The 12,096-nt window shown below is 38.3% G+C and overlaps 1 protein-coding gene across 1 annotated transcript; it reads left to right on the top strand.

Annotated features, from left to right (window-relative positions):
• Positions 1-3,515: 3,515 nt before the first annotated feature.
• LOC111366736 lies at positions 3,516-6,381 on the top strand. Its single transcript, XM_022987435.1, has 5 exons — positions 3,516-3,590; positions 4,012-4,072; positions 5,488-5,537; positions 5,601-6,191; positions 6,283-6,381. Exons 1-5 carry the CDS (start codon positions 3,516-3,518, stop codon positions 6,379-6,381), a joined length of 876 nt encoding a protein of 291 aa, XP_022843203.1.
• Positions 6,382-12,096: the final 5,715 nt, after the last annotated feature.

The following is a 12,096-nucleotide window of genomic DNA, read 5'->3' as shown; positions in this document are numbered from 1 at the left end:
ATATCTATCATTCCCCTTAAGGGTTAATCTTCTCCCGTTAACCCTAACTCCCTAACTCTCTCACTGTGTATCTCGTTTCTCTGATTTCAAATCCATAGCGTCGTCGCCGACCGCCTTTCTATTGTCCAGCGCCGACGAAGTCCACAAAACTACAACAATCCCGTGCCGTCGTCTGTGGTGAAAGAGCAGGGCCGGCCCTGTCATAAGGCCAACAAGGCCATCGCCTAGGGCCTCAATTTTTTTGGGGCGTCGTGAGAAAAATTTGGCCATATCAGTCACAATCCGCCTAATGCTTAAACAAACCTATGGGTTTTAGTTAGAAATAGAGGGAGAGAAGCGTTGATTTATACTCCCCAGTTTTGCCAACCACCGCAGCCATTGGAGAGTTCCAAGAAGGAAGAGACCACCGCCGCCGCCACCACACCTGCCACTGGAGGATGTCAAGACGAAAGAAAAGAGGTTGTTAAAGAAGGAAAAAAGAAGAAGAGAATGTCTGTTACTTTTCCATTTTCTTCAATAGTTTGCTTAGGATACTGATTTGTGCCGTCAATAAATCCAAATAGATGTTCCCTTTATTTTCTATTTGGGTACTTGAATTTCTAGGGTCTATCCATTTAAAAATAATAAATTTTCCTGAAAATTGCTCATTTTTTCTTTTGATTTACACAAATTATAGGTTTCTGCTAGTGCTAAAAATATTAATATGCTAATTGGCATTTAATAAAGGGAAAAAGAGCAAGAAGTGAGCAAAAGGCATTTTAGGTAGGTGGATGGAGGTATGATTGATTTGTTAATTTAAAATGCATTGTGTTCATTAGAGATTTGAAATGCATTGACGGAGTCAGAGAATTTTGCTGTGGGATTAAGGAATACTTGACCATGGTTTTTGCACTTGTTATTTGTGGGAACCTGTCATCTTTGTCTTCTAATTTTTTACATTTTTGTGCTAAACTATCCTTCTTTGCTGTGGTTAATTATTGCAAAAGATGCTAATTGGTTAGGTTTGCAAGCGAATTGACCATTTTGAGATTGCTTTTTTTTTTTTTTTTTCTTTCTTTCTTTCTTTTCTTTTCATTTTTTTTTGTTGGGGGGTGGAATGTAGGAATAGAAACTTCTATTCATTGAACCTTACATAAGAGTCGTGGGTATAGTTGTTTAAAGTGACTCTTACAAGCCACTCTATTTCTTCTGATAATTTCAATTGTCCTTCTCTAGTGTTATCTCATTTTCTTTGATTCTTGATGGTTTTTGTGCTTAGCTAGAGCTAATCATAATACTAATCATCTTCAATTCAAGTTAGTAGGAGAAAGAATATGCAAATGAGAATCTCTACTGCTTTAAATTCAATAAAATGTATGTTGTATAAAGAGTGCAAATTAGAATCTTAAGTTTCTTCTTTGTTATATTTTGGTTTTATTACTCTGTTTTTGTCTCTGTTGAGTGCTAGTGGCACCTATTAAATCTTCAGTTCCGTGTAATGAATATATTAGTGCTGTATTAATGAACTTAAGAGATTTTCATTTTTTGCCTTTCGTTTAGAACATTCTCCATCCTCACTAGCCTTAGTTGTATATGATGGCTTGTATAAAACTTCGAAATATCATTGCTAGAATTCCTAGGGATCAACAAGTGGTGGATTGAAGTGCCAAAACACATTAAAACAATTGGAAAAAGATAATTCTTCCAACCTTGAATTGACTAGTCTTTGGAGTTTGGAGAAACTGGACTAAAGACATACCTTAATATAATTGTAATAGGCGTCCTATTGGGATTTTGATCTTGTAAGTAACTGAGCCTAGCTGGTATAGATATCACAATTGTAGTAAAAATCGATATTTCATGAAAGGTTCTTTTTCAACTGTCGACAAGCGGTCTCAACTTGCTCTTGTGACATATTTTCTCTCCCTTTTCTTAAGTAGTGCTCTTCTTGTGGATAATAATAATAATTTACGTTCAAAGACCTCATATTAGCTAGGTGAATTATGTTTAAGGGCCTCCTATTAATTAGTCGCCTAGGACCTCAAAATTTTCAAGGCTGGCCCTGTGAAAGAGTGACGTTTAATTTCAATTCCCTCCCCTCTTTCTATCGAATTGTTTGAAGCTGAGCTATCGACTTTCATCCAAAAAAAGTGAAAATGTCCACTGCCGACGATTTGCAAGGTTAAAAACCTAAGTTTTGGTTTTTTTTTTCTTCTGCATTTTTAATTTCTAAACCACCAAGAGCTTTATGATTTACAGGATTGCTATAGAGAAAAAAAGGCCCAGAACCCACCCCAAGAGGCATCGAAAACCCACGTTGAGAATTGAAGGAAATCGTCGATTTAAAAGAAGAAATAGGTAATCATTCGATTCCAAAAACGTTCTCTGTACTTTCTTGAAACTTGGGCTAGCATGCTGTGATTTACTTCTGCATGCCATATTTTGGAAAGTGAATAAGCTTTTTGTTTGTGTTTGTTTGGGAGTTTGAATTAAGAAATGCTAGCTTTGGGTTGGAAAAGTGTCTGTTGGGGAAATTAAAGCAGGAGGTTCTGGTTCTCCCCCTTAAATCTAGCATATTTTCACTACATTATGCAATCTTCTTGTCACTAAAAAATTGTAAAAATTGGGCTTGACTAGAAATAATTTCAGAAATCAGAATCTTTATAAATAAAGAAAAAGAAGATGTTTTGGTGGTTGAGGACTTGGGATCTAATCTTTTAGAAGAGCTATTATCAAATAGTTGATTAATAGTTGAATTTGTAAGTAATCATAAAAATCTTTTACACCTGTGAATTAATGTCTATTTTCTTAATTTTTCATTTCCTATTTTGGTTCTTTCTTGAACACTGCATTCGAGAATTGTTTTGAAATCCATTCAAATTAAAGATTACTTCCCCTTAGTGTCTTTGCACTCCAAATTAATTAGTTATTTGAAGTGGAAATCTATATGAAAAACATAGGTCATTCAATTCGAATGTTTTTCTCGATTTTTTGATATTAGTTCCGAATGCGACGACAACATATGATGAACTTCTGTTTATTTTTAATTGTTGGCTACAAAATTAGAATCTTTATAAATAAAGAAAAAGAAGATGGTTTGGTGCTTGAGGACTTGGGATCTGATCTTTACAAGAGCTATTATCAAATAGTTGATTTTGTAAGTAATCATAAAAATCTTTTACACATGTGAATTAATGTCTATTTTCTTAATTTTTCATTTCCTACTTTGGTTCTTTCTTGAATGCTACATTTGAGAATTATTTTGAAGTCCATTCAAAATAAAGATTACTTCCCCTTAGTGTCTTTGCACTCCAAATTAATTAGTGATTTGAAGTGAAAATCTCTATGAAAAACATAGGTCATTCGATTCGAATGTTTTTCTTGATTTCTGATATTAGTTCTGAATGCGACGACAGCATATGATGAACTTCGGTTTATTTTTAATTGTTGGCTACAAAATTTGTTTTCTATTTTTTCTTGGCAATTTATTGCAAAATGAAGTGTGAAGCTTACATTGATCACTGCTCATTAGCATAATGATTTTGTCATACTTTGTATCTCCTTTGAATGATTTAAATGTTACTGTGGCATTTATTACATTTTCTGTGGATGTAAAAATGTATTTTCATTTCTTGATCATTATAAATTGGACCGAAGATGATTCTTGAAATTCTATAGCTAATTACTGGCATTCTTTATGCAAGATATATATTCTTTAGTTTTTAACTTGACATTTCTCTAGTTTAGCTAAGGAATGACGACACGTTCCTCTTCATCCCTCATTGGTAAACACATATAACAATTTGTTGATTGTGTTTATGCTTAGTCTACTTCATTGAAGTAAACAGACATTAGTACTATTGTTGCGGCTTCAACCTTGTTGTTTCGAATTTGACTCTTTCTCATTATGGAGTTTGAGTAATCATTTTATTTTATTTAGTAAAAATGATTGAGAACAACTTTGCAAAGTGTAAAGACAAGGATGATTGAAATCTGTTCTATAAATAACATCATTATATTCAATATTTTTAGAATAGCACTTTCTTCCACTCTGAAAATGATAACAGCCATGCATTGTTTGTGGTTAAAACTTGTAACTTTTTGTAATTTCCAAGTCTTCTTAATTATAATTATATGATGACATAACCAGTTCACCTACATTAATGTACTGACTTATCATTTTATTACATTGTTTGCTCATGCAATAGCAGCTGGTAGGGTAATTTTGTTAGTTGAAGTCATCTTTAATTAGTGTTGATATTTCATTATTTGAAAAAAAAGTACCAACTTATTGATTTGATATATATAAATTAATCTCTTAGCATGACACTATTTGAACAATAGAACAGAATTCTCAAGTATTAATATGAAGAAATTGAGGAAGCTAATCCACAAGAAATATAGGTTGAGAAGTCCGTTCACCAAGTAAATCAAGGTTGTTAAACTTTTTTAACTGTACACATAATGTGGAGATTCTAGTTGCATTGGTTTTTGTTGATTATCTGATGTGAAAATAACCTTGATTTCACTTACAATCCATATGTTGTATTTATTTGCTCAATTTGTGTTTTTGGACATGTGATTTGTGCGGAATGAACTTATTTATTTCGAAATAAAGGAATTTTACGGACGTTTACAAAAATGATGTGAAGAAATTGAAAATTTTGAGATGAAAAATTGAAGTTCAGTTCTCATTTCAATTTCACAAAAGTACATTCTTAAACCGTGACTTGAAGTTATATGCGTGGTACTCGAATGCATTTGGTAGAAATCTTGATTGACACTCATATCTTCGGTTCAAATGTTTATGTTACTTGTGTAATGTCGAGAAAACCTTGCTTTCACTTGCAATCCATCCGTTGTGGGTGGTACTCGCTACATTCGGTTGGAACTGTCGATAGACACTTGACAGCATCCTTGTGGATTTCATGTGTCGTTGTGCTCGAATATTGAGTGAAAAACTTTTGAATAATACTTGTAAGAAGAGAAAAACTAGATTTCCCGACAGTTCATCTATCGATAGTTGTTGCTCAACTGTCGTTCCCGACAGTTAGCCTCAGTAATTCTCAACAGATGAACCGTCGATGGATAAAATGTCGGGACCGACAGTTCAATTCCTGCCTGCCTAGCCCTGCCCTACCAGTAGAAAATGTTATTTCTATGTAATATGCGTTCAGATATCAATATTCCTTTTATTTTTTGCATGCAACAACTTCTGAAGTTCAGTGGGCTGAATTAGGGCTATTTTATTGAAGTAATATGGTTGGTACTCATATGCATTTGGTGGAAATCATGTTTGATGTGGGCATATCTTCCGTTTCAACATTTATGTTACTTGTGTCATAACATTGCTTTCACTTGCACGCATTGAGCTTGTGGGTGGCACTCATTGCATTCGGGAGGAACTGTTGAAAGGCACTTCACAACATACTTGTGGTTTTTGGTCCTATGCTGGTAGGAAGTTTATATTCTGGTCTGACGCATTTATTTCTTATTTTGTCTTTGTAGACATGGATTTCGAGCCTCTTGTTCCAGAGAATGCACGCTTGCGAGGCCATGTATCGCAGAAAAGCAATCTGCGATATATAAAAACAGTCGTCGAACATTTTGATGAGTGACAGCGGGCAGACTTTCGCAACTCATGCCTTGGGTTCTTGTCCGAGGTTTCGGATCTCCAGTTCTTTGCCCAATTAATCCAACAACTCGTATTCTGCTGCATACAAACAAATAAGCGGCACGAACTGTGGTTCAATTTGCAAGGCCACCTCGCCAGGTTCGGAATTCAAGAGTACGCCCTCGTCACTGGATTAAGGTGTGGTCTTCTTCCGGATGACAATGTCATGGACCGAGTTCTTGACAAGAGAAGACTAAAGGACAAATACTTTAAACATGTGGACAAGATTTCGTGCGCCCAACTCGAGCAGACATTTCTTCGATCGTCAATGCCTCGAGCCGATTGGTACAAGCTCGACCTCGCTTTGATCATCGAAGGAGTCTTCAATGCTCCGGATAACAACGTTGGTATCGATATGGAGACGTTGTTGATCGTCAGCGATCTAGACTTGTTCTTTTCGTATCCTTGGGGTAGAATCTCATATGGACGTCTGATAAAGGGCTTTCGGGGCCGTTGGGCAAGAAATTTTTTGGATGCGACGAAAAAGAAGGAGAAGGCGGTTAGCTACACGGTCCACGGCTTTCCCATTGCCATACAGGTATTTTTATTTTACCTACTCATTATTTCAATGCAAAAGTATTTCGTGGTTGGTTTCGTTGTGAACTCACATTCATTTTTTACTATAACAGATATGGGCGTTCGTGGCGGTGCCTGAAATTGGTGATCGCTTCGATCAGCGTCTTGGTGAACGTTTCCCATGGCTTCTCGGCTCGGCATCAACAAAATAGCCGCAGCAGCGTACGTACGACACTTTCTTCAAGAATGTACAGGTAAAAATTTATGTTACTTCTACGTTCTCATTCCTTCCATTCGTCATTGTAGCATGTGGTGATTTCGTAACGAATATGTTTATGTTGTAGCTATATGTGTACGCGATGCTGAGTCCCACCGAAATCGAGCGTGGGTAACCTCATATCGCAACTCTTGTGCTGTTCAATGATCATCCTATCCCTTCGTTGGATGACCTTGCCAGGGACAGTGTTGCTTCGCAGTTCCAAGCAGAGCGTATAGGCACACCCAAAGAAGGCACCTCCGAGGATGAGACTTCTGATGAGGCCCATGACGGTGGGGGGACCAGTGGCGAGGAGGAGGAGTCAGGAGCCGATGAGAGCAGAGAGGCTAAAGGTGAGGACTCGGAGGAGCACGACAGTGGGGATAGTGACGGTGATCGAGTTCGACGAAGTGGATAGACGGGGACTTTTTCCACCCCCCACGTACGTAGAGCTACTTCTCCCATACAGGCACCGTCCACCTCTCATGTCCGACCAACTGCAACAGCTGGATCAAGCCTCACAACAGACGATGTTCAGGGCATGTTGCTGGATCAAAGAATTCTGTTCGAAATGCGGCTCTGCACTGTGAAGCTCGAAATCATGCAGTACGTGTCCGATGAATTTAAAAAATTGAAGGACTTCATATCCACCATCGTCCCAGCATCCGACTCTACAACCACTGCATGTGTGACTGATGTGGACCCCGAGCCCAAACAATCAGGTACTTCACCATATGCGTACTACAATTTTTTATGACAATGTTCACTTTAACCTTGGTCACTGACATGTTCTGTATGATAATTGTTCATTCATTTTAGACTACGGAGGCTTTGTAGGCCACCACCCGTCGCTTGACGGTATTGACGAAGACATGGGGATTGACAGGCAAGAGGGGGACGGTATGTGTATTAATGAAGAACACATGGAGCCATGCCTGGATGAGCAGGACATGCCACTGCCCACTGGAACTGAAAGTCTGCAAGGTACGTCAGTTACTTTTGAGCAAATTGATTAATTATCATTTCATGTGTTTCGGAAGTTTTGAAAATTGTTAAAATTCACTTTCCATTCGCTGTTTCGTTGTTGTTCTGAACAGACATAACACACATTCAGCCGTGCCCGGAAGATCACCCCATGCTAGAGCCCTCTACAATCGAAGAAGTGCAACGTATTGCATTGTTTTTCATGATTTGAACAAATATTATTTCAGGCATTCGATTACTTTACAATTGTTTATTTGTTGTAGTCGAAGGGGGCCACCACCCATCGCCTGGCGACCATGACGAAGAGCAGGACATGCTACCTACTGGAACCAAACATCTGCAAGGTATGTGGGTCATTTATGAGGAAAACTTGTAGATTGTTGTTTCATGTACTTGGCATAATTTGAAAATTCCTAGAGGTAGTTATACACTAAAAATATTTCATTATTGTTTTCGACAGACACAGTACACATTGAGCCATGTCCCGACAATGACCCCATGCTAGTGCTCGCTGCAACGGATGAAGTGCAAGGTATTGCATCATTTTTTGACAATTGAATTTATTTTTCGTTTCATTTGCTTACGTTGCAACTTTTCCAGTTCCCGCCAATGTAGCCTGACTAGGACGGGAAGTTACGACAAAGAGGGTGATCGACACGACTGCGACGTCTGGCACCTACTATCAGGACTCCGTACATGAGGGGGAGCGCAAAGCAAAAACAGAAGTAACTGTGGATAAATTGCCGAACATAGCATGACGATGGGGTTCAGCATGCTTTTGCATTTTTTTGACGTAATTTAGGTGGTGAAGGATGTTTGTTAATTGGCTGGATATTGGTGCCTTTTTCATTCATTTTTGTAATTTACATATCAGTCAGGCTAGTTGGCAAGCATGGTGACACTTAGACGCATTCCTCACATTTTGCAATTCCCGTGGTGAATGCCGTGTCACCGTTTACCTTTGCTGAAATTGTTGTAGTGTTACAACTTGTATAAGTTATCCGGCTTTAGTATGTTATGTGAATCGTACTTACGGTACTTCGTGCCTTGATTCAATTTTTGTCAACGCTCGTACATTGTATTGCGCAAAAAATTATGTATGTGTACGTTTTACGAATATCCATTTACGAGTAGATAGCGGGATTGAATGTCGTAGTGCCTTAGTAAACTATATATCGGATTAAGATGAGGATCCATTAAAAGTGTCAAAGTCATGACTTCCATGGTACAACTAATTGACAAATGAGTTTATGTATATTCCCTTGTCCTTCATATGTTCTTATGTGGGTTAACATAATGAGTCTATTTTGTGGGAAATTGTAGCATTACAACCATGGTGCAACTAACAAGCTGACAAATGAGAAGTAATTTGTTGCAAGAAACCAGATAACATGAATTTTACACATCATTGAAGTATTCTAGTCTCCGCCAATGTCATAGTAATTATGGTACAATGGGGGATAAAGGTACACTTATTATATTCAACCATCACACCAATTGCTTTTCAAATTTACTTAGAGATTGGATTTGGTGGTTGGGTAGATAATGAAGTAATTACTTCCTCCTTTCAGGATGATTATAAATACCAGGAGATCATTGTTGCTTACAAGCAATTTTGTAGCCAAGGTATTGTGCCACTTTGAACTTACCTAAAATGCATTGTGACACTTTCAACGTAGTTGAACAACATTGTGGTAAAAAAGAGCTACTTCTATTTATTCTTCTTCATTTATTTTGCAGTTTACAAAATTTGAAATTATACGATCTTTACTGCAATGCACGTTTTCGTCAACTATCGAGAATGAATAAAACATCTACCGGGCCCGATAGTTCAACTAGGCGGGCCATTCAATTTTATAAGTTCCTTGCTTTTCGAAAATTGAAAATGGTGGGATTGTCCAATACAAATGTCTTAGTGTAACATGTTATTGTAGATATTATAAGTTTCTCATTTTTTGCAAGTAACAAGTTGGAAATACATTTATACTTACATATTGAATGCATCACAAGCATTGTCTATCAAATTACATTTCATATGTCATGAAAGCTGTTGTGAGACTTCCATTTTGAAACAGGTAGTTGATACGAGATAATAGGTTCATCCACCTCCAGCAATGAAACATTCAACTCCAATATGCATCCGCCGATACTGGGTTCATCCGCTGAATTTCCCATCGTTTTATTGTCAGACGATGAGGATGTAAGAGTTGAACAGCATGGTGTCGAGTTCGATGAAGTGTCAAGTGCAGAATCTAAGTCATCGAATAGCGTTCTCGATCAAGTCTTCGAGGTCAGGGGTCCAGTCGAGTCACCGTCCAACTCGAATGAGTGGGTGGCTCATGTTCCACCTCCAGAAGTAATTGTCATTAGCTCAGACGAGTTTGATGGGGAAAGTGGGGGAGATTATTAAATTGTCAAAAGCAGTGCAAGTGTGCAATAAATGGCCCTTTTGTAGGAAATTATGTTTAGTGTTTTGTGGTATGGATGATTTTGGTCACGTTCTCTGGATACGTATAGAACCTGCATCTCCATAATAGGCAACCGCAGTAGTGTAGGTTTTCAAGTTGCTGTTGTTCCCAACTGTCGAGAATTACATAGACTATCTGTCGGTAACGACATATGAATTGTCGGATCGTAATGTTGGTGTTTTGTTTGTTCACTATGGTCTCATGAAAATCAGTTGTCCATTTTGACAAACTGTCAGTCAAAGCTAATGAAACTTCTATGATCGGCTAAGTTTATAGTAAGAAAAAGGTATTTATCTCGTTTGTGATAATGGAACTGTAATGATCGGTACTTTGCTTGCGAAACATAACGACCAAATTTGTATTGGCATACGATAATAACAACAGATTCATAAAATAAGTTGGGAATGTATAATGCTTATTTAAATTACGTTTTTCGGGGATTACATTTCACAACCACTTTTACACATCATGCTTGTTCAAGTGGCTTGTGATACAATAGGGTTCGAACATGTGGTCCGGTTATGACCAAGTCTCCCACATCGAGTGCATTTCCTCAGTTGGGTAGTGGACTCGTATCTAGCTCGCTTACGTCGCGTCGGTGGTCTACCTAGAGGACCACGTACAATCGGTGGCAAAATATGAGTGCCTAGGATTTCATTTGGAACAACCCAATCCATTTCCCGTGTAACGGGATATATGACTTCCATATAGGCACCCCTTCAGTATTCCGATGTATAGTACGGAGAGCATAGATCGTATAATGACTTACCATAGCACCACGAGTTGCATGAGCACATGGCATACGATTTAGTTGAAACTCACGACATGTACACGTGTTCTCGGAGAAGTCCAGTATCTCCGTATCGTTGGATATTCCAACCTGGGTCAAGCTGTTTGTCAACTCATGGGCTCGAAGCCTAGTACCAGCTTCAAATGTTGTTTGTAACTCGTTCTCCATCCTCGACGACAATATAGTACTGCATGTGGTTGCATTGGTTCAACATTCGTAAAACCACTTCTACATTGTTTTACGAATGTGCTCGATCAAACAGGTGATTGGCAACGAACGAGCATGTCTCAGCATTGAGTTCAATGATTCTGCGTTGTTGTTTGTCATAATGTTGTATCGGTCGCCCACGAATAGTGCTCGTGACCAGAATGAAAAATCGGCTTTCTCCAAATACCTATAACTTCTTTCACTGACCCTACAAATTTGTCCCATTAGTCGTTCAAATTCTTCCACCCGATAAGTTGTAGTAGCTCGTTTGAACAGGAATATTGAACTTGCGTTAAAGTGCCGCTAAATTAGGTTCTTCTCCACATGCCACATACAACAACCATGACCAGACAAAGAAAATAAGTGAGTAATAGCTCTTTCGATACTTCTTTTCCTGTCCGAAACAAATACAAGTTGATTTGAGTCGCCTATAAGATCTTTCAAGTTAGACATAAACCACATCTAAGATCGGTTAGTTTCGGAATCCACAATCCCCCACGCTAAGGGATAAATCTGTATGTTGGCATCTTGGGCAGTTGCTAGTACAAGTTTACCCTTGTATGGACCTTTCAAGTGACTACCATCAACGCAAACAACGGGCCTCAAGTACTGCATGTAACCACAAATGCTTGCACCAAAAGTTAGGAAGAAGTAATGGAATCTATGGCGCGAATCAAGTTCGATGTGGGTTACCGTCCCCAGGTTATTCTCACCTAGTACGTGATAGTATGAAAATAGTTTCTGAAAACTGTCCTACGGTGTCCCATGCATCATGTGTAAAGCGGCCACCTTCTCCCTACATGCCTTGCTGTAACTTATTTGGACACCGAGTTCACGTTCCATGTCACGTGCAATAGTGCTCGGATCATACGATCAGTTTGGATTATCCAATTTTCCCAAAATGTGCTCGACAATTACAGAACTCGTCACATGTCGATGCGCATTACTGAAAAAATCGATGGAACATGTGTGCACATTATTGAATTTAAGGATCACAAAGATTGCAGACTGCTTTACAGTAGAAGCACGTAACATCCACTTGCAACTGCTGTCGACGCATACAACGGTTAACATCTTCATGCTTGACCAGCTCACCCGAAATTGGAACTTGTTTTTCAAAGCAAGTGCATGAATTGTCGAGTACAACTCTTTCTTGCTGAAGAATATTTCCTTTTCGGCAAGATCGGATGTAGTTATAGTTCTCATAAATTCATATCCATCC

Source organism: Olea europaea, chromosome 18, assembly GCF_002742605.1.
Source record: "Olea europaea var. sylvestris chromosome 18, O_europaea_v1, whole genome shotgun sequence".
Taxonomy (NCBI): domain Eukaryota; kingdom Viridiplantae; phylum Streptophyta; class Magnoliopsida; order Lamiales; family Oleaceae; genus Olea; species Olea europaea.
This window is presented reverse-complemented; position numbering and strand designations above follow the sequence as displayed.

Excerpts from the sequence above, each read along its gene's own strand:
- LOC111366736 (XM_022987435.1), top strand. The coding sequence starts at position 3,516 with ATGATTTTGTCATACTTTGTATCTCCTTTGAATGATTTAAATGTTACT. Across the intron at positions 4,073-5,487 it reads ATTGTTTGTGGTTAAAACTT|ACATGGATTTCGAGCCTCTT; the intron begins GTAACTTTTTGT and ends TTGTCTTTGTAG. Across the intron at positions 5,538-5,600 it reads ATGCACGCTTGCGAGGCCAT|CGGGCAGACTTTCGCAACTC; the intron begins GTATCGCAGAAA and ends GATGAGTGACAG.